Source organism: Microtus ochrogaster, linkage group LG2, assembly GCF_000317375.1.
Source record: "Microtus ochrogaster isolate Prairie Vole_2 linkage group LG2, MicOch1.0, whole genome shotgun sequence".
In the NCBI taxonomy this organism is placed as follows: domain Eukaryota; kingdom Metazoa; phylum Chordata; class Mammalia; order Rodentia; family Cricetidae; genus Microtus; species Microtus ochrogaster.
In genome coordinates, this window is record NC_022028.1 from 35,744,923 (window position 1) to 35,767,090 (window position 22,168).

At 45.8% G+C, this 22,168-nt stretch overlaps 1 protein-coding gene across 1 annotated transcript in view; it reads right to left on the reverse strand.

Annotated features, from left to right (window-relative positions):
• Positions 1-22,168, reverse strand: part of Mypn (myopalladin) — a 78,453-nt gene that overhangs the window by 4,843 nt on the left and 51,442 nt on the right. The window contains exons 8-17 of the mRNA XM_005360442.2: positions 20,304-20,327; positions 17,899-18,015; positions 15,761-16,133; positions 12,983-13,588; positions 12,007-12,145; positions 8,051-8,272; positions 5,900-6,049; positions 5,188-5,270; positions 3,201-3,327; positions 1,897-2,104 (exon numbers count right to left, since the gene is read on the reverse strand). Of these exons, the coding sequence (XP_005360499.1) occupies positions 1,897-2,104; positions 3,201-3,327; positions 5,188-5,270; positions 5,900-6,049; positions 8,051-8,272; positions 12,007-12,145; positions 12,983-13,588; positions 15,761-16,133; positions 17,899-18,015; positions 20,304-20,327 (2,049 nt within the window). The remainder of the gene's footprint in view (positions 1-1,896; positions 2,105-3,200; positions 3,328-5,187; positions 5,271-5,899; positions 6,050-8,050; positions 8,273-12,006; positions 12,146-12,982; positions 13,589-15,760; positions 16,134-17,898; positions 18,016-20,303; positions 20,328-22,168) is intronic.

A 22,168-nucleotide genomic window follows, 5' to 3' on the forward strand; every position in this document is an offset into this window, starting at 1 on the left:
ACTAAAACTGATTTTTTTGAGGACTTTATTTCATAGGAACTAAATTTTCACCCGACTTAAACTTTTTTGTTTATTGTGTATGCATATGAATGGGAATCTGGGTGAGTTTTGTGCATTCAGGGGTCTTGAGGGCTAGGCAGGACTTCAGAGCTCCTGGAACAGGAGTTAGAGGCTTCTGTGAGCTGCCATGTGGGTTCTGGGGACCAAACCCAGGTCCTCTGCATCAGCAATGAGTGTTCTAACCACTGAACCATCTCTCCAGCCCCCAACTGACTCTTTAGATTTGGCCACATTGTCATTTTTCTATTTTGCATGTTCCCTCCCATATGTATTTGGGGTAAAAACCTTTACCACATTATGCGTCCCCAGAAGGTAGCCTCATCTATCAAAGTCACTGTTTTAGAAATATGGGAAAAGGTATAAGCCTGCAGCAAAATTACAGTTTCCTATTTTGCTGGTGAGATTAAATTAAGAGCAAAGGAAAAGGGTTCACAGGAGAGCAGCCACTGGCTGAGGAAGAGGAACATCAGTGCTGGCTGTTGGTTTCCTCCCTCCCTCCCTCCCTCCCTCCCTCCCTTCTTTTCTTTTCATTTCTTTTCTTTTTTTTCCTTAGGCAGGCTTTTCTGTAGCCCTGGCCGTCCTGGAACTCACTCTGTAGACTAGGCTAGCCTCAAACTCAGATCCACCTGCCTCTGCCTCCCTCGTGCTGGGATTGCCTAGTTTAGGTTGGTTTACTTAGTGGGCTGTCCATAGTAGGAGGAAGCCTAGCACTAAGATCCCCACTGGACCACTGCCCTGCAGCTGATGATGTCTTACTTCCCTTTCTGTGGCATTGCTGTGTTCTGTTCATGCCATCTGATTAGGTGAAGGCTCATTTGCTTTGGGATTCGACATTTGGGGTTCACCTTCCTCTGAGGCCAACATCAGAGAAACCCAAACCGAGGTCTCAGCACGTGGCTCAGTGGGTAAAGGCGATTGCCGTTGAGCCTGAAGACCTGAGTTAGATTTCCAGGCCTGCGTGGCGGAAGGGGCCAGACTACGTCTGCAAGCTGCACTCTGACCACACGCAGGCGGTGGCATATCTCCTTCCCCGTAAGAACACAACACAGCCAACCAGCGCCTCTGTCCGTGGAGGAAGCTCAGAGCCCGCAGGGAGGCAGAGCTGTGAACAATGAACACCGCAGTCTGCAAGCGCTCTGGGAAGCTTGCCTATTCTTGCGCCATGGAAACCCAGGGGAGGTGGTCGAGCGCTGCCTGGTGAACCCACTGTGCCAGGGTGGTGACCCTCAACTTCAGCCTTTACATTTTATTAATTCCTACTTTTATTTTTGAGAGGAGGCTTCAGGTAACCGGGCTGGTTTTATCTCTGTGGGATGACCTCCTTGTCCCCACCTCCACAGTGCTGAGTGTCAGGTATATGCCGCCATACCCGGTCTAAGTGGACTCTGTGTGCTCTTGGGCACTCTGCCAACTGAGCTGATAAATCCTTGGTCCTGAATGAGAAGAGGGCTGGTTAAGGACCATTCAGTTAGCAGTATCACTGGTGCAATGCAAAGGTTCGTAACTCAGGGAACAGAAGAGCCTGGTGTGTTCCAGGAATCACAGACTGAAGGGCAAAAGACTAGAATTTAGTGACAGCCGATTAAATAACCCATTGATTGTTTAGTCAAGTGTTGCGGTTGCTCCCATTGATTGTCTGATTAAAATGAAAAGCAACCACCTTACATGTCTGGATTACTATGTATCTCAGAAACCAGTGTAGAAAATAGGGTCTACTGTGGCGAAGGGGAAACATATTGCTGGGGTGAGGGATTCCAGAATTCTGCCAGAGCCCCTGAGTATCCGGACAGTCGGCATGAAGGAAGTTCTGCTTAGAGGTCCCTCAGCGAGACTTACCTACTACGGTGAGCTCCAAACTAAAGGAATTCTGCCCGGTTTTGTTGGTAGCCACGCACGTATAGGTCCCTGCGTCGCGTTGCGTGAGCGGGTCGATGAGCAGAGAGTGGACCCCCGTCTCTCTGACCAGCATCTTGTGGGAGGCATCTGGTAGCACGGGGCGCCCATTGAGCAGCCACGTCAGCTCTGGGGGCGGTAAGCCACTCACCTAAGAACCAACGGAACAGCTGATTCAGGTGGTGCGCTGATGACAGGCACGTTTATCTGGTGAGTGGATGCTTTATCCTTGTTGGCACCAGATAGATGGCGAAGGGAAACGCAGGGTAGAGGGATCTAAATGAACGGCGCTGTGAGTTTGAACTGTGTGGAATCCTGGCCTCCCTTCAGCCACGATTAACCCGTGTGATTATATCCTAGAGCGGAATATTGGCTGAGCTGAGTGGATAAAACAGGCCCGTGGCATCAATAAGAGGGCTGACTTCAGCTTAGATACCAGAATTAGAGAAGAGTCAGATATTAAATCAAAGTTCTCAGATTTTGCTCATGGACTAAGTATAAAAAAAATCTTGATGACGAATTATAATATTAAACCAGAATCTCTTGGGATGGGAGCCAGGCACCGGTAGTGTTTGGGGTTTAGAGACAGGAGAGCATAGAACCTGAATGTCATTTAGACAGCAGCTGAGGAGGATAAGAGCCACGCACAGGAAGGGGTTGTCTGCGCATGTTTAACCTCCAGCCTTCACTGACCTGAACCTATGAAGCTTCACTGATAAATCAGAATGTAGAATCACAACAGGTGACAGAGGTGGCTTAGTGGGAGGAAATGACCCTGTTCGCTCAGAGTGCTTTGGCTCTGTCTTCTCACACCTATGACTTTTCAAAGGTTCTCCCTCCCTACAACCAAAGATGCAAAAAAATCTAAGCTTCTGGCTTCATAGCAATAAAGGATTCCAGGGACCATATGGAAAAGTACACACGTTAGTCCTTTTTGGTTATCTTTTCACAGTGAAGAATTGACTTATGTAAGGCCCACATAAAACAGTTTTTTTTCTTTAAAAATTTTTATGCTTACATAATTTTTATTAAGATAGTTTAAGATTTTAATGCATATTTTTGTATGGTATTAAAAAGATAAAATGCTCTAAAGGAGCCTATGGTGGGGACAATTTCCCTCCCTTCCCTAAGACCCTTCTGTCTGGGAGAAACCCCACATAACAAACACAGACAAAAATGAGTGCAAACAAGGAACTAGATGAAAACTCGGGACAGGCCTGGAGCTAAGGACAGGTGTTTGGAAGTACCTTACAGTCCAGCCGGCAGAGACGGCCCTCGTGAGCCACCATGTCCCCTGGGGCCTGCAGGAAATGTGGCCGGAAAAAGCGCTCCTGTAGAGGCTCCTTGTCTCTCTCTTGCATTCTGGCTCTTCCCCTACAAGAAGCATTTGCAAATGTATAACAATAACCACGTGCATTTAGAAATGGCTATAAGGCTATAATGAGGCAGGGTCTCCTGTAGCCTGGGCTGAGCTCAATAAGTAAATCCAGGATGACCTTGAACTGGTTCTCCTGTCTTTAGCTCCTGAGTTCTGACATTATAGGCAAGCGTCGTTACACCCAGTTTATGTAGTACCTACTGGAGATGGAACCCAGGACCTGGAGCATGCTAGGTAAGTACTCTACCAAATGAACCACACCCTAGAGTAGAAAGGCTTCACTGGACAGTCAATCAATCACAGCTTAGAACTGATACACACACACACGCACACACACGCACACATGCACGCATGCAAAACCAAACTCAAACAAAACCAAAACTCCTTGTGGCATTGTACATTGTAGAATCATCTCCAAACTCTGAAATCCAGGAAATAGGCTCCGGACTGGATGCCTCCAGAAGACCCAAGTTCAGTCCCCAACGCCCACTCCGGGTGGCTCACAAGCACCTGTAACTCCGGCTCAAGAGGATCTGCTGTACTCTGTGCACACACCCCGACCATACACGTAATTAAAAACAGTGGAAATAAAACAAGCAAGACTTAGTTTATTCCTCTCTGAAGTTATTCAGCACTAATTGGCTTAGCTCCCCTCTCTGTGGGCTTTGGAACTTGTTGAAAAGTCATCAAAATAAACACAGAAATCAGTACTCCATCTGAGAGCCCAAAGTAAGGCCCTCCCAAAATCACCCAGAACAAAATGGCTGTGAACACAATAAAATTCAGCCCGGCAATAAATTATGGCTGATAATTAAACATGACCATGAACTTGAACTCAGTCAGAGAGACCAACAGTAACAGCTGTTCTTGAAAACAAAATAAAATAGCAAAGATAAAGGAAGCGTCTTCCCGAGGGCAGTGTAACACTATGTGAAACATGGGCCTCTATTTTTGGTCCTTTAGTAAGTCATTTAACTCATCAGCCTCAGCAGCAATCTGCTAAGACTTTGTGGCACCCTAAGACTCCAGGGGAAAGCCAGGCTCTTTCTCATTAGTACTTCATAAAATCTGAGAAGAAAATCAGTTATCATGGAGATGACAGCGGAAATATTCTAGTTTCTGTCTGGCAATAGAAAAGCCGGTGGTTTCAAAGGGTCTGTCAGGCATTGTGTGCACAGGTGTTACTGGTGGCTACAATGTTTTGAATCATAACAATTGTATCAAAGGGGGCTGGAGAGATGGATCAGTGGTTAAGAGCATTGCCTGTTCTTCCAGAGGTCCTGAGTTCAATTCCCGGCAACCACATAGTGGCTCACAACCATCTGTAATGAAGTTTGGTGCCCTCTACAAACATACACACAGACAGAATATTGTATACATAATAAATAAATCAATTTAAAAAAAACAATTGTATCAAAGGGACTGGGAATGTTACTCAATTGGGCTAGTGCCTGTTTAGCATGCATGAAGCCAGGTTCATTCCCCAGTACGACAAAGACTGGGTGTAGTGGTGCAAGCCTATAATCCCAACACTTAGGAGGTGAAGGCAGAAGTATCAGATTAAGGGCATCCTCTGCTATATTTGAGGGCAGCCTGGGCTACATGGAAGACTGTTTTTTTTTTTTTTTAAATGCCAAAGCCTGAAGCTTCTCAAACTTAAATGTGCCCATGCATCTCTTGGGGATTCTGTTTGAAGTGCGAAATCTGACTTGGATGCTCTGGCTCTGGACCAGGCTGGATGTCTGTATTCCAAGGAGCCCCCTGTGGTGGCACAGTGTGTGCCCTACATTTAGGTAGTGAGTCACTGTGGTGAGTGGGGACATGGGAGGGGTCCAGAAAAGGGGGGTCTGCATTACCTGTGAGACTGACCAGCAGGGCTGAGTCTGTTTCGAATGGGCAAACTCTGTACCATCAAGTGGCCAGAACAGCTGATTCTCCCCTGAGAAGCAGAAAACAAGCAAATTTAAAATAAGGAGAAATGCACATTTACATAAATGTTTTCTTCACCAAAACATTATACATTTTTTTCTAACAATGAAAGATTATCTTTGCCCAAGAGAAATGAAAGCAATATGATTTTAGTTTTGTTTTGTTTTTCAAGACAGGGTTTCTCTGTGTAGCCCTGGCCATTCTGGAACTCACTCTGTAGACCAGGCAGAACTTGAGCCCAGAGATCTGCCTATCTCTACTTCCTGAGTGCTGGGATCAAAGGCATGTGATAGCACCTCCCAGTTAAGAAGTTAAGAGAGCTTGCTGCACTTCAGATGACCAGAGTCGTTTCCGGCATCTACACTATCACCTGTTACTCCATCCAGTTCTAGGGGATCTGACACCATCTTCTGGTCCCAGAGGGCATCTGCATCACACATACAATCTTTATTTATATGTGTGTGTGTGGTGGTGGTGGTGGGGAACTGAACATGGGTCTTCTGGAAGAGCAGCAAATGCTCTTAACTATTGAGCCAATTCTCCAGCCCCCTGTTTTCGTGTTGATTTGTTTTCTGCCTTCAAACTCAATGCATTGTCACTGGATCACTCCTTCTGATGCCCAGGAGCCCTGCCACCCACCTGGGGGTTGGCCGCCATGATGGTGTAGTTGCCGTCATCGTCACCGTTGGTGGATTCGATGTGCAGGGAGCAGGTCCCGTCCCCTTCTCGCCTCATTCTGCAGTGCTCACTTCTCTTAGAGATCTGTTTCCCATCTTTGAACCAATAAACCTGGAGGGAGAAGGAGCTGTTGGTGAGGGCTCACCATGCCGGAGCTTCAGAATATGAGACGGAGGTTGAATGCCATCCCTGGGACAAATCACTCATTTCTGCAAACACTTAGTAAAATCATAAGATATATTCAAAAGGACAGAATACTGTGCACCTCCTTCTGTACCTATACAGAACTCCAGTAAGAAATACGATGTAGTTTAGCATGCGGTAAAGCTTTTGACTATCTTTATTGTACCTCATAATTAGCTTAAGGATGTTTTACGGACCAAATATGTCTTCACAGGTAAAATAATGAACACAGGAACTTGGATCATCCCCTATTATCCTATGTAAACCCCAGCCACGAAGCTGAAAGGCTAGGATGGTTTATTGGATCAAAAGGAATAAGGCTAGGATCAAGTTGCTAAATTTAAGCCCTGGCCCAAAACCGAACTCTAAGACTGAAATCAGTACAGATTTGCTGTGCAAATATTTCAGTGGTCAGCACTGCACGTGCCAGAGTGAGTTCCTCGAGGCGGGGCAAGGAGGTGGGTGAGAGGAGGGCATGGGGGGCAGAGGGATAAAGTACTGGTTGTCAGTGCCCACTTCGCCTCTTCCTTGGTTACCGATCCGTGTGTGGCAGTACTGCTCTTGTGTTTGTGAAAGTGGATCCCCTGCCGCAGCCACACCGGTGCAAATCCTTCCCTGATTGCCAAGGAATGTGGTGACTCAGAGGATTGTTCAGCAGCCAACACCAAGCACGGGGCATTGCTGGCGTTTGCTAACCTAACAGCAAGGACACTAAGATATCCCTCTCTGTACAGCAAGGACACTAAGATATCCCTCTCTGTACAGCACCCTGTGGGTGCTGAGTAGAAACTAAACCTAATGAAGAAGAGTAATCTTGTGAGTTTGATGAGAGTCAATAATCCAAAACAAGGCAGCACGACTAAGAAATTTGTTCTACACTTTTATTAAAATTCTAACAAGGTCTGAAGTGGTGTCGCATGCCTTTAATCCCCGCCCTCCAGAGACAGAGGCAGGTGGATCTCTATGGCTGTGAAGCCAGCCTGGTCTATATAGAGAGGCCCAGGACAGTCAGGACCCCCGCCCAAAAAATAAAAAAATAAAAAACCCTAACTAGTCTGATTTCTTTTTGGCCTAATAATCCTGTTCTTGATCCTTTTTTTTTTCTAAATCACCTGGGCTTTGCTAATTTTTGAGTATTATTTTTCATTTTTATTCTGTAGAGGTTTCACTACAGTATAAGTTGTTGTTGTTTTTTTTTTTTGTGTGTGTGTGTGTGTGTGTGTTTTGTTTCATGCAGCCTAGGCTGGTCTCGAACATATTCTATAGCCAAGGATGGTCTTGAATTCATGATTCTCCTGAGTGTCGAGATTACAGACATGTATCACCATGTCTAGGTTTTGTTGTTTTTTGCTTTTGTTTATTTGTTTGGTTTGGTTTGGGGTTTGATTTTTTTTTTTCCCAGACACGGTTTCTCTGTGTAGTCTAGGTTGTCCTGGAACTGGCTTTGTAATCTAGACTGGGCTTGTACCCAGAGTTCTGCCTGTCTCTGCCTCCTAATTTTTGGGATTAAAGTCATGTGACACCACCACCACCCAGTCAAAAAAAAATTTTTTTTAAATATGGTTTTGAGGACTGAATCCAGGGTTTCATGCATACTACATTCCAAGCCTGAAACTTTTCTTTTTAATGTTTCTAGTGGGTGGGTGGGGGTTCAGGTAGAGGCCAGAAGAGGGCATCAGATGCCCTGGGGCTGGAGTTACAGGTGGTTGACAGTGTTGGGAACTGAACGCCCATCCCAGCAATTGCTCTTAACTGAGAAGCCATCTCTCTTACTCCCCAAGATTTTCTTTCTGGTCTAGAGGACACGTTAGAGCCATTAGAGGCAAGAACTCTGGCGCTGAGCTACATCCCAGCCCCGTGAGACTTTCTGAAAGAACTTGTAGATAGTTCCATGCTGCTGACGCTCACCTGGCAGGCCATCTTCCCTACCTTTGGAACCGGGATCCCGACAATTTTGCAGGTGAAGGTGACCGGAGAGCCTTCCATCACCCGGAAGTGCTTGAGTCTTTTGTCAAAGACGGGTGCGATGCACTTGCCCGTGGGGATTTCATCATGCTGGATCTCGTCATCTGATTCGTCCACGGGCGTGCGCTCCAAGCGGAACTCTATCTCATTCATCAGCCTCTGCTCAAAGCTCGAAATTTTATACTCCTGCCAATCGGAAGGGGACACTGAAATTTCTATGTAAAAAACTTTACTATTATTAGTGTGTAATGGGTCACGCATGCGTGCCAGGACAGCATGCCAATGTCCCAGACAGCTTCCTGGAGTTCATTCTTAGTTAGGGTTTCATATATATATATTACTTTTACTTTATGTGTCTGGATGTTTTGCTTACACATATGTCTGTGCAGCGTGTACATGCCTATGAGCCATCATATGAGTACTTGACATTGAACCCGGGGTCTTCTGAAAAGATATATAGTATTCTTAACCATGGAGCCATTTCTCTGGCCCCTTAGTTGAAGTTTCTATTGCTGTGATAAAGACTATGACCAAGGGCTGGAGAGATGGTTCAGTGGTTAAGAGCATTGCCTGCTCTTCCAAAGATCCGAGTTCAATTCCCAGCACCCACATGGTGGCTCACAACCATCTGTAATGAGATCTGGTGCCCTCTTCTGGCTGCAGGCAGACAAACAGACAGAATATTGTATACATAATAAATAAATATAAAAAAAAAGACTATGACCAAAAGCAATCTGAGAGGACAGGGTTTATTTCATCTTACAGCTTCCATTATCCAGGGAAGTCAGGGCAGGAACTCAAGGCAGGAACCGAAGCAGAGGCCATGGAGTAACGCTACTTACTGGTTTGCTCCTCATGATTGCCCAGTTTACTTTTTTCCCCTAAAGTATGTTACAGTTTTTATTTTATTTTATTGAGCTCTACATTTTTCTCTACTTCCCTCCCTTCCTCTCCCCTCCCCTTCAACCCTCTCCCATGGTCCCCATGCTCCCAATTTACTCAGGCGATCATGTCTTTTTCTACTTCCTATGTGGATTAGATCCATGTATTCTTTCTTAGGGTCCTCATTGTCGGCTAGGTTCTCTGGGATTGTGATTTGTAGGCTGATTTTCCTTGCTTTATGTTTACAAACCACTTATGAGAGAGTACATGTGATAATTGTCTTTCTGGGTCTGGGTTACCTCACAACACTCAAGTCCAAATGGATCAGAGACCTCAACATAAAGCCACACAGAACCTCATAGAAGAGAAAGTGGGAAGTATACTTGGCAAAGGAGACCACTTCCTAAATATAACCCCAGTAGCACAGACACTGAGAAAAACAATTAATAAACGGGACCTCCTGGAACTGAAAAGCTTCTGTAAAGCAAAGGACACGGTCAACAAGACAAAATGACAGTCTACAGAATGGGAGAAAGATCTTCACCAACCCCACATCAGTCAGAGGTCTGATCTCCAAAATATATAAAGAACTCACGAAATTGGTCATCAAAAGAACAAATAATCCAATAAAAAAAACAGAGTGCAGACCTAAACAGAGAACTCTCAGGAGATTAATCTAAAATGGCTAAAAGACACTAAAGGAAATGCTCAACATCCTTAGTCATCAGAGAAATGCAAATCAAAACAACTCTGAGATTCCATTTTACACCTGTCAGAATGGCCAAGATCAAAAACACTGATGACAACTTATGCTGGAGAGGATGTAGGGAAAAGGGAACACTTCTGCACTGCTGGTGGGAGTGCAAGCTGGTACAGCCCCAGTTTACTTTCTTATACGGACCAGGACCACTGCCCAGGGGTGGTACCACCCACAGTGGGCTAGGCCCTCTCACATCAGTCACTAATCAAGACAATATCATGCAGACTTGCCTACAGCCCAATCTGATGGTGGCACCTGGGGGGGATGGTGGCACACATAACACACACACCTTAAATCCCAACACTCAGGAAGCAGAGGCAGGAGGATTTCTGTGAGTTTGAGGCCAGCCTGGTCTACAGAGAGAAACAAAAGCAAAACAGCAACAGAAAAATAGATTCCCTCCTTCCAGAAATGTCAGGGTTTGTGTCAAGTTGAGGAGAGCCATCCAGCACCCCTCTACCTCTACCTTGTTATGGGTCCTGGGGAGGAACCCGCCTGGTAAGCTTTTGGAAAATAAGTGCATAAAAATATATCCGATAGTGAAAGTGTGAAATCCAGCTTCAGAAAGGCTGCTCAAAAGGTAGAGAATACCACAGACAAGCACAGTTTGGGTCTGGCTCCCTTTGGTGTGTGGTTAGTCTTTCTGCAAGCTTTTTACAGTAAAGTTTATAAAATTAAAATATAAAACACACAGATTTACCTGATCAGTGTACCAACCGCGTAATACAATGCATGAATTAAAGATGAGCACTAAAGTAAGATTTTAGCCCGATTAGTTTATCTGCAAGCTTTTTATAGTAATGTTTATAAAATTAAAAATATAAAAAACCAGATATAGCTAATCAATGTACCAACCATGTAGTACAGTGGATGAATTGATGCGCACTAAAATAAGAATATAAAGGCCAAGTTGCTTCCGCGACAGATTAAACATTTGGCAGGTTGAGCTTCAGGAGCAAGGACACCGTGGCAGAGAATGCCGTCTAGCCTGTTAATAAATCCCTGAGCTCTGGGCAGTTTGGGCAGCACTTTGCTTGCTCTCAAGGTCAACTGTCTCTGCCACACACAGATCCAAGTGTAAAGTTCCAAGCAATGTCAGAGTTCCTAATGGACCGTGTAAAATGCAAGCAGTGTGTTTACGTTACACCCACAGGTTCTTCCTGCACTGTCACTACAGATCCATCACCGATGGACATCCATGTCCGACTTCCCATTCTGGTTTAGGCCACTTCTCACTGCTGCCTTACTCACTCTCAGAATAAAAACGGAAAGTTTCTTTATTAGCTGCCTCCCGTGATCTCTGTAATCAAAGGAAAGAACACACACACCTGAACACAGTTTAAGAGTGGAGTTGTGTGAGAATTCTGAGTGCCTGTGAAAAGATCTTGAAGAAAATGAGAGTCTTTGTGACATTGGTTTCTTCAAAACCACGGAATTGTTCTTGGGATGTGTTTTTGTGCCCCTCCCAGGTGTGGCAGATAGGAGTGAGGTTGTTTTAGATTATTATTACAGCTGGCTATTGTTATTTGTTTATGTGTCTGAAAAAATATGGCTTTGCCATGTGCAGTTTGTCCTTGTGATTGCTCACTTTACTCGTGTGATTCTATTTAACCCTCAGAGTATAGTCTGACGCTCTGCGGGGCAGTGGAGGCGCATGCCTTTAATCCCTGCACTTGGGAGGGAGGCAGGCCAACTCTATGAGACTGAGGCCAGCCTGGTCTACAGAGTGAGTTTCAGAACAGCCAGACTACATAGAGAAAGCCTGTCTCAAAAGCGCACACATACGCGCGCGCGCGCACACACACACACACACACACACACACACACACACACACGTCTGATGCTCTAAATAAAAGCTGACTATTGCATGAGACTTTAGCCTGCCTCATTTTTAGGCTCCATTCTCACAAGTGTACTGCCAACTAGAGTGATAAACACTTACAGCACAGACACAGACAGACAGACAGACACACCCTTCTGTGTAATATGGGCAGTATAGAACTCAAATCAATGATAAATGACCTGTCCTTTCTAGATTTCTGGTTTCGAGATTTCTAGAATTACAGCTGCTGTGCACACCCATAAACAGGTAAACCCGATGGGAGTGGTTCAGAGCCGCCTTCTCCATCAACAGTTCCCCCGCTGGCTCAGTGCATGCTCTGCCGTCGAAGCTGTGATCATCCATCCTCTTAAGGACAGCTGACCTCAGCACCCAAAGACTGCATCCAAACATCCTTAAAACAGATTTCACCCAACCATTTGCGTTCAACACTCTTACCTGCTGGTGTGATCTGAGATCTCCAAAATTCACTTTCTTCCCCAAGTCTAGAATCACTGAGTTCTTAGTCTCCAGGATGTAATCGTCACTCATTGCCGGGGAAGCCTTTGCGGTTTTCTTCATCAGGCCCTGGGGCGGTCTGTAAAAGAAATCCGCACCCCTATGAAATGACTAGTCAGTGTATATAGGTCGGAGTGGATAAAATGACCACCTGACCTCAGCACTGTAAGTAGAGGCATTTTATTTTATTATTTTGAGACAAGATTCCACTTGGCTGGCCTTGAACTAGCTGTGTAGTTGAGGATGGTCTTGAACTTCTGATCCTCCCATATTTGACTCTCAGCATTAGAATTAACAGGTGTGCGAACCACACACAGGTTATCAGATGCTGGGCACCAAACCTAGGGCTTCATTCAAGCTAGGCAAGTGCTCTACCAAATAAACTACCTGTTTTGTTTTGTTTTTCAAGACAGGGTTTCTCTATAGCTTTGAGACCTGTCCTGGAACTCGCTCTGTAGACCAGGCTGGTCTCTAATTCACAGAGATCCACCTGTCTCTGCCTTTCAAATGCTGGGATTAGGCATGTGCCACCACCGCCTGGCTGAACTGCCTAGTTTTAATTGCCAAGCATTGTGGCACACTGCCCTGGCACCTCACGGGCAGGTGAATCTTTGAGTTCCAGGCTAGCCTGGTCTACAATAGTGAGTTCCAGGATAGCCAGGGTTACACAAAGAAACCCTGTCTAAAAGAAAGAAAGAAAGAAAGAAAGAAAGAAAGAAAGAAAGAAAGAAAGAAAGAAAGAAAGAAAGAGAGGGAAAAAATCATGCCCCTTGCCCCGAGGCATTCAATATCCATTTTATATCTATTTAATAAGATTATATCAGAATCCCATTGCGCTGAGAGTCCTGGCTCAGGCCAAGCTATTCTATGCATGTGTCCCTCTTAACTGGCGTCTCCAAACCTTCAAGACACTTACACAGATGGTGCGCTTTTAGGCAGCCCCATGGCATTGGTGGGTGGAATGGATGGGAGAGAAGGCAGGACAGAGCTGAGGAAAGCCACTGGGTTCTGAATCCGACCGGTAGGAGAGACAGGAGTTGGGGACACACAGTGAGGCTGAAACTGGTTTCCACTGGGGATGGGATACGTGAGCGGTGGTGGCGGCGGCGCTGCCGGCTCTGCTGGGCCAGGAGGAGCTGGCTCATTTTGGATGGAGAGCCCCCCTGGAGATCTTCCTTGTGTAGAGGGGTGAGACAGTAAGAGGCTTTCTTTGCTGACCGTCCTCTGGATTGTCTGAGGAGTGTTACTCAGGGTGAAGACTGGGGAGCTGGATGGGGACACGGCTGCCGTGGAAGTGCTTGCAGAGGGGAAGAAATGCTTTGGCCGGGCCAAGCTGAACGTCTGTGGTGCAGGACCCTTCACCTGCTTGCTGGAAATGGTCACTGCAGGGGGAGCCGGGGGAGCCGAGTTCAAGGCGCTGAAGTTGAAAGTGGACTCCTTGGGTGATGAAGGAGATGCATTTTGCAGCTGCTGCTGTTCCAGTAACACTTGGTGATGAAGCTGCTGTAACTGGGTGGAGTCACTGCACGAAAAACAGCAGAGAGAGAGAGAGAGAGAGAGAGAGAGAGAGAGAGAGAGAGAGAGAGAGATTAACTTTTACTCTTGAAAGTGTCCTCCTGTGACACTGTGTATGGTGGGGCATGCCTAAATCCTAGCACTTGAGTGTTTGGTGAAGGAGGGTCAGGAGTTCAAGGCCAGCCTCAGCTAAGCTCCTCCTTTCCTGCCAGGCCAGGCCACATCACATTGTTTTAAAAACAACCAACAAGGGGCTGGAGAGATGACTCAGCGGTTAACAGCACTGACTGCTCTTCCAGAGTACCCAGGTTCAATTCCCAGCACCCACATGGCAGCTCACAACTGTCTGAAAATGCAGTTCCATGAGATCTGACACCTTCACACCAATGCACATAAAATAAAGTTAAATAAATAAAAAAAAATAAAAGATTTAAAAAAAAAAACAACCAACAACAACAAAAGAAATGTCCTGATAAACTTTAGGCTTCTCTTGCTTATAAACATCACCTTTGACTTTTCTTGTTCTTAAAAAGAGGAAGGGGGCTGGAGAGACGGTTCAGTGCGTGAGAGCACTTGCTGTGCAGGTTTGAAAACATGGGTTCAAATCCTTAGCACTCATGTGAAAAAGATGGTGTGGCAGCACATAGCTGGCACGGGGAGGAGGGCGGCAGGACCAGTGGGGCTTTCTGGCTGCCAGTCAAGTTCCAAGCTGAATGAGAGACTGTGTCTCAAGGGAAAAAGCAGAGAGAGACTGCAGGTATCAATGTCTTCCTTTGGGCATAGGAATCCACATACACATGCATACACCATACACAAATACACACACACTCACACTTGACATATATCATCACGTGCAAGAACAACATGAGAAAGAAAGAACTCTGGAGACATGAGTCTTGCAGTGGACCCAGGTTCAGATCCCAGCACCCACATAGTGGCTCACACCTGTAATTCCAGTTTCGGGGGATCCGACTCCCTCTTCTGGCCTCCAAGAGCACCTGCACACATGTGCTGCACATAATCTCACACACACACACACACACACACATGAAACATTTTGAAAAAGAAGTCAATAATCACCATGTTGAACCAGAAGCAGGCAGATCTCTGTGAGTTAGAGTCCAGCCTGGTCTACAAGAGCTAGGACAGGCACCAAAGCTACAGAAAAACCCTGTCTCGGAAAAAAAAAATAATTATTAGGTGCAAGAAAGAGTATACTATTCTGGGAAGAGTCCAGAAATGCTTTACCTAGAGAACTCATTAGACAGGCATTTCCCGAATTTAGGAGCCACGCTGTGTGGGTGGAATGTTAATAATGAGGAAGAGTGGAAGAGCGCATTTATGGGGACGCAAAGACGTCTGCTCTGCACGGCACTCAGTGTCTGCTTCCTCTCTTGGAATTATGTTTTCCAACTCTGTCTTTTGTTTGCTTGGGTCTGAGGCAAGATCTCAAGAAGCTCAGGCTGGCCTCAAACTCTGTGTGAAATTGAAGTTGACCTTGAATATCAGATCCTCTTGCCTCCACCTGCTAAGTGTGGCTGACTTCCCCTACTGCAGTGCCGGGGCTCAAACCCTGCACCCTAGGCAAGCACTCTGGTAACCGAGCTACATCCCCAGCCCAGCTCTACTATTAACATTTTTAAATTTAATTTTTAGTGTTTGTGTGTGTGTGCATGCGTGCACACACCTATGTATGTATACACGTGTGTGGGGGGAGGCCAGAGGATGCTCGTGAGAGTGGCTTTTCTTCTACCACATGGGTCCCAGGGATTGAATCTTGGTCTTGAACCTGGGCCTTTAGGCTTGTATGGCAAGCACCTTTATCCAATTGAGCCATCCTGCCAGCCCCCATTTCTATAATTTTTAGGTCAGACTCATGGGAATAGGTGGAGTCAAGCAGACGCCATGTAGCTGCCAAAGGAGAAAGACACCACATGCCAGAACCTTACCTGTAGGCTACAGCCTTGTGGCGATACACAGATTAATAGAAATGGGTTAATTTAAGATGTAAGAGCTAGCTAGAAATATGCCTGAGACATTGGACCAACAGCGTTGTAATTAACATAGCTTCTGTGTGATTATTCAGGTCTGGGCTGCTGAGAACGAATCAACAGTCAGTCTCTTTTCACACATGGAAGGCACACAGACACTCACAGCTATTCTTTCTATTTTTACTTACAGTTTGGGTTTAGCCAGGACTGGAGGGGGCTCTTTGACAGGTGAGGAAGGCTCTGGGGTCCTGGTTTCCTGTCCATTGAACTTCTCAGGGAAGGAGTTGGGCCTAGTGTGGCTGGCATTGGCTGCTCCACTGCCAGAGGAGGCCTCACTGTCTCTGTCATCTTCGGGCAGGTTGAAGTGCACCCGTAGCCCGATCCTGGAGCTGGAGCGGGGCTCGTTATGGTTCACCAGGACCCCTTCAAGCTTTGGCTTTGGGGGCTGTTCCTCAGAACGAGGCTCTGGGTTGGGTGGGGAGGGCTGTTGCTCAGCCACAGCCAGGGTGGTAGTTGAATTGGTGGAGTGAAGAGCCCCGTTATCGCTGAGGTCTTCATTTCCTGAAAGGACAATTAGATTAACTTGAGCTGGAGGCCACCAAGAGGACTGAGCCCAAAGTGTCGCCTGGAGCTAGGGCACAAGTAGGAAAATATCAGTCCATGGAGACACACACCAGGAAGATGCTTGCTCTAGAGCTTTCAAGAATGGTGAAGATGTTAGGAAAACTGAATTGAACATCCGAGTGCACGCGTGTAGGGCTGTGGAATACAGGCTTGGTTTATTTGAGCATGTGGGTGGGCTCGACTCCCTGAGTCCCTACCTCTAGAATCTAGGCATTCTAGGTTTTATTTTTATTTGTTTTGTTACAAGACAGGGTTTTTTTTTTGTGTAACAGCCCTGCCCTGGAACTCACTCTGTAGGCCAGGCTGGCCTCAAACTCACAGAGATTTCTCTGCCTCTGGCTCCTGAGTGCTGGGGTTAAAGGTCTGTGCCACCACACCTGGCTACGTTCTGTGTGTTTTACGTGTGTGTGTGTGCACATGTGAAGGCCAAAGGAAGACTTCAGGAGATCTCTTTCTCCCCAGGGCAGCGATTACAAGCATAGGCTACCATGCCTGACTTTTGCACGTCGACCCAGGGCACTGAATCCAGGCGCTTGAGCTCGTGAATCAAGCACTTCACCTACTGAATACCTTCCAACCCCTTGAAGTACTCTTAAGAATCTGAGTGGTTTATATAAAGCCACAGAGCTGCTTTCTCGGGAGCTATGAAGAGACAGCAGGGCCACTGAGGAGGCTGTGGCTGCAAGGGGAATGAGAACTTGGAAAATGGACATTGTCCATAAATGTTTCTTGGAGACAGGGTCTCAGGTATCCTAAGCTGACCTTGAACTCACTCTGTTGCCAATGACCTCTCCTGCCTTCGCATTCCCAGTGCTGGGATTACAGGTATGTACCTTATGGTCTGGTTTACGCAGGGCTGGAGAAGAACCCGGGGCTTCGGGCTTGCTAGGCAAGCCCTCCACCAGCTGAACTATAATCTGCAGTCACAAGGACATTTTTCTTCACACTGTTATTAGTTTATTTTGTGCATGTGTGTTTACAGGCATGCGGGCATGCCAAAAACGGGAGGGAGGAGGTCAAAGGACAACTGGCTGGAATCACTGTTCCTCTTGCACTGTGTAGGTCTTGGGGACTGAATTCTATCAGTCAGGCTTAGTGGGAGGGACCCTTACCTGCTGAGCCATCTTATCACCAGCCCCCAGGAACAACTTCCTTAATAATCAAAAATTTTCAGAGATATTTTATTTTAGGTGTGAGTGCTTTGCCTGTATGTATGTGCGTGCCCTACATGTATGCAGTGCCCTTGGAGGCCAGAAGAGGGCGCTGGATAGCCTGGTTCTGGAGTAACGGATGGCTGTGAGGCCCCGTCAATGTTGGATGTTGGACCTTGGTCCTCGGGAAGTCTAGCCAGCGCTCTTCTTAACTGCTGAGTCATTTCTCCAGGCCCCAATTTAAAATCTTGTTTTCAGTCAGTCTTGCACTTTATTGCCTTTCCACAACAGGTTTTGACCGCACACTTACACAGCATGAATCAGAAAGAAAGATACTCTGAGCTGGGCATTGGTGGCACACGCCCTTAGTCTCACTCCTCAGGAGGCAGAGGCAGGTGGATCTCTGTGAGTTTGGAGCCAGGCTGGTCTACAGAGTGAGTTTCAGGACAGCCAAGGCTAAACAGAGAAACCATGTCTCAAAAAACAAAAACAGAAACTGCAATAAGACTTTGAAGTTGCCACTCCCGGTCTAACCGCTAGGGAGCGCTCACCTCTCACGTCCAACTGGGCGATGCTGGACACGGTGCCGTATTTGTTGCTTGCGGTGCACGTGAAGCATCCGGAATCTTCCGAAAACACCTCAGCAATGACTAAAGTGCAGATCTCCTCTGTGTACCAGTAAGACAGAAAAGTTAAACGACCTAATCGCGGAGACGGAGCTGTGAGACTAAATGATACCAAATGGCGGTTCTATAAACATTGACATAGGGGCTGACTTCATTAGTTCTTTGAAAACAGCTGCACCGGGTAACTATTGGAGCAAACTGACCGGCTAGGAGGCTGAAAGAGTCCAGATACATAAACCAAAGGCTCATGCTGACAGGCTGGGTACTGACAAGAGGGTTTGGAGATGATGCGTTGGATACAACGCTAGGGGAACCCTCTAACAATTGAGCTACATCCCCCAAAGGTGCGGCGCAGGTTGGCCTCAAACTCCTGATTTCTTATTCTCTTCAGCATTTGCCATCGAGGATGAACCAAGACCAGTGGTTGCCCATAATACACATATTCTGTTTCTATGTCATCAATCCAGATGACAAAAATTAACTAACAATTAACTAGTAAGAAGTCACAAAAACACATTGGGCGGGGGTTGAAGGGAAAGGAAGTGTGTGTGTAACAGAAAAATTAATGAAACAGTTTTCCAAACCCCAGTCTCTCGTTAGTTTCATGGGGAAATTTCGCAGTGAGCTCATTTAAAACAAAGGCCACAGTTTAAAACTGGCCAGAAGGGCTGGGGTGGTGGTGGGGCGCACCTTGGTGAGAGAGCTTGTGCGTGAGATCCTGGATTTGATCCCCAGCAGCACAAAAAATTGGACAGTCAAAGACTACTTTGTTTAAGTAGTAGCAATTTGCTGAGAGAGAGAGAGAGAGAGAGAGAGAGAGAGAGAGAGAGAGAGAGAGAGAGAGATTGATTGATTGATTCCGGGGGAAAGGAGATGGAAGAGCCATCTCCCTTTGGAATGGCATAGTCACACCCATGGATCAGCCTGATACACAGTATGGAGTCTTGAGAGTGACGACACAGGTAATTCTCAGAAATGACTAGATCCTGAAATTAATGCAGTTAGATGTTTTTGAAAACTGGAGACGAACAGGGTCATTAAAACAAAACTACTAAAACAGCTGTGTTAGGGGACGCTTGGCATCTCAGGACTTCATGCTGACTGATTTAAGTCAACTAGAACCCTCCAGGGCAGCGGTTCTCAACCTATGGGTTGCAACCCCTCCGGGGGTTAAATGACCCTTTCACAGGGGTCACCTACTACCATCGGAAAACAGATATATTTATGTTATGATTCAGAACAGTAGCAATGAAAATAATTTTATGGTTGGGGGTCACCACAACATGAGGAACTGTATTAAAGGGTCCTGCATCAGGAAGGTTGAGAGCCACTGTCTAGAACTTCCCAGGAGGCCATGGCAGGCAACGCTGGTTAGTCCTTAGGTCTTTATTCTACGCCCTATTGTCTAGCGTAGGTATAAGATACAGATGGTCTGTGCTTCCTTCCGGAATGCCCGTGCTGTTAGAAGAGAATTGCAATGGCATTGCCAACCGTCTCCTCACCCAGAGCCACAACGACAGCCTGAGGGCTCTGCTTTGTAAATGGCTCGCTCTGTCTGCGGCAAATGCCTCACGGCTCTCACTTCTGCTTTGGTGTTCTCCAAAACCAGCTCAAGAAGCAGCACACGCGCTGTATTTAATCTCAGCACGGTCCTGAATCTGGTCCATAAAGTATTTCTTTGTTTTGTTTTGACTAGTTCTGGGGTTCAAACCCACGGCTTTGAGTAAACTAGGCAAGTGTTCTCAATAATCAATATTCCCAGCCTCTCGTCTACTAAGTTTGAGAGACACTAAAGCTGAGGAATCAGACATCAAAGAAATTCCGAGCCCCATTTCGAGGAGAGCATAAAATGAGTGGGAGTGATGGTCACAGGGAAAACAGCCCCAGGAACACAGAAAATTAACTGTACTGGGGCTGCAGAGATGGCTCAGCGGTTAAGAGCATTGCCTGCTCTTCCAAAGGTCCTGAGTTCAATTCCCAGCAACCACATGGTGGCTCACAACCATCTGGAATGAGGTTTGGTGCCCTCTTCTGGCCTGCAGGCATATATGTACACAGGGTATTATATACATAATAAATAAGTAAATATTTTTAAAAAAGAAAATTAACTATACTAACATTAGATATTAAATTGGTATGCAAATTTGAGCATATTCCCTCTCCCCCCCCCTTCTACAATAACAGCTAGAGTTCATTTGGATCTTTTTAGAACTTTTTATTTTCACCTTTTCTTGACTGCTTTCACACTTTTAGAATGATTACGTTTCCACGTATGTGTATCTCAAACCACTCATCACACGTTAGTAAGTTAGCGTTGAGACAAACTTTACCTGGCTCTGCCATGGACCGAGGTTCTAAAGGGAGAAAAAACAAAAGGTCATGAGTGTCTACTTTACTGAGAAGCTACGTTTCCTTCAGAAGCTTCCGGTAGAGTCTCTGTGTCTGACTTACTTGGGGGTGAAGGGATAAGGACAATCTGTCAAGGTTAAGTAATAACCCAAGTACAGGTGACCTCAATAAGGTCACAGAGGGACAGCTGGAGGCTGCTAAGTGATGTTTCAGTGAACATGAGCTTCAGACCCGTGGGCAGGGAAGAATGCCAAAGGGATTCAAAGGACTAGTGTCTGTCTGTCTATCTATCTATTTATCTATCTATCTATCTATCTATCTATCTATCTATTGATGCATCTATCATCTATGTATGTATCTATCTATCTATCGATGCATCTATCATGTATGTATGTATGTATGTATATATGTATGTATGTATGTATGTATGTATGTATCTATCTATCTATCTATCTATCTATCTATCTATCTATCTATCTATCTATCTATCTATCTTGTGCAAGCCACAGCAATCATGTGGAGGTCAGTGGACAATTTACAGGACTCAGCTCTTCCCTTCCGTCCTGTGGAATCCAGGATCAAACTCAGGTCTTAAGGCTTGAAGTCGGGAGCCTCTACCTGCTGAATCATCCACTGGCCCATGACTTGCTTCACCTGGGAGAAAGTTTATGATGTTTGAGAAATACCTCTTGGCTCTGGGCCCTCCAGGGCCTCTAAAACGTATCTTCTTCCTTCAATAAGCTTGTAAGCTTAAGAGCCTAAGGACATGGAAAAGATCCTGGAAGGCCAGTTCACCATCTTACAATTGTTTGGTTTTCCTCCAAGTGCCTACCACTAAGTACAGGTGTTCCACAGACATCTATCCGATCGTAGGCATTCAGCAAATACTGCGCATCTGCGGCACATCTGCTTCTACACAATACACAGAAGTATGGAAGTGTTTGTCTTTCCTCAGCTAAACGGTGTGCCGAATTATCACCGTTGCTGCCCCCACGCATGTCAGAGGAAATGTCTTCCCAAGTCATTTCACTTCCTCCACTGTACAGGTCTGGGGATTGAAGCCAAGTTGTCAGCCTAGAAGGCTGGCAGCTTTATCCACGGAGCCATCCCACCGGCCCATGTCTTAGACTAGATTAGAGGCAGAACTCTTGCCTGGCATGCAGAAGGTCCTGGGTTCAATCCTTACTACTGCAAGAAAGAAAACCATTATAATTATGGCTGTCAAAATGGTTCTGTGGGTAAAAGCACTTGTCACCATGGCCGGTCACCTGGGCTCAATCCTCAGGACACACACGGTGGAAGTGGGAAGCTCTGCCCGCAACTTGTTCTTGCCCTCATAGGTATGCTGTAGTACATGTATGCACACATACAATACATACGTGTAACTAAACTTTAAAATAATAAATAAAACTAAGAAAACTATATTAATATGGAAAGGTGTTTATGAACTTTTGTGTAAAAAAAAAATCAGCTGTAGTCGGGCATGGTAGAACATGCTTTTAGTCCTGACACTTGGGAGGCAGAGGCAGGAGAACGAATCTGTGAGTTGAAGCCCAGTCTTGTCTACATAACTCAATGTCAGTCAGAGCTACACAGTGAGATCCCATCTCAAAAAGTAAAATCAATTATATATATAATTAAATAAGTAATTAATAAAGATATATATCTTTTTAAATTAAAAATATGTATAGAGAAATCTTGGAGAATATATACCAACAGAATACAATTTATTCTTAGGAGATAATTTTTTATATTTATTTATTTATTATGTATACAATATTCTGTCTATGTGTATGCCTGCAGGCCAGAAGAGGGCACCAGACCCCATTACAGATGGTTGTGAGCC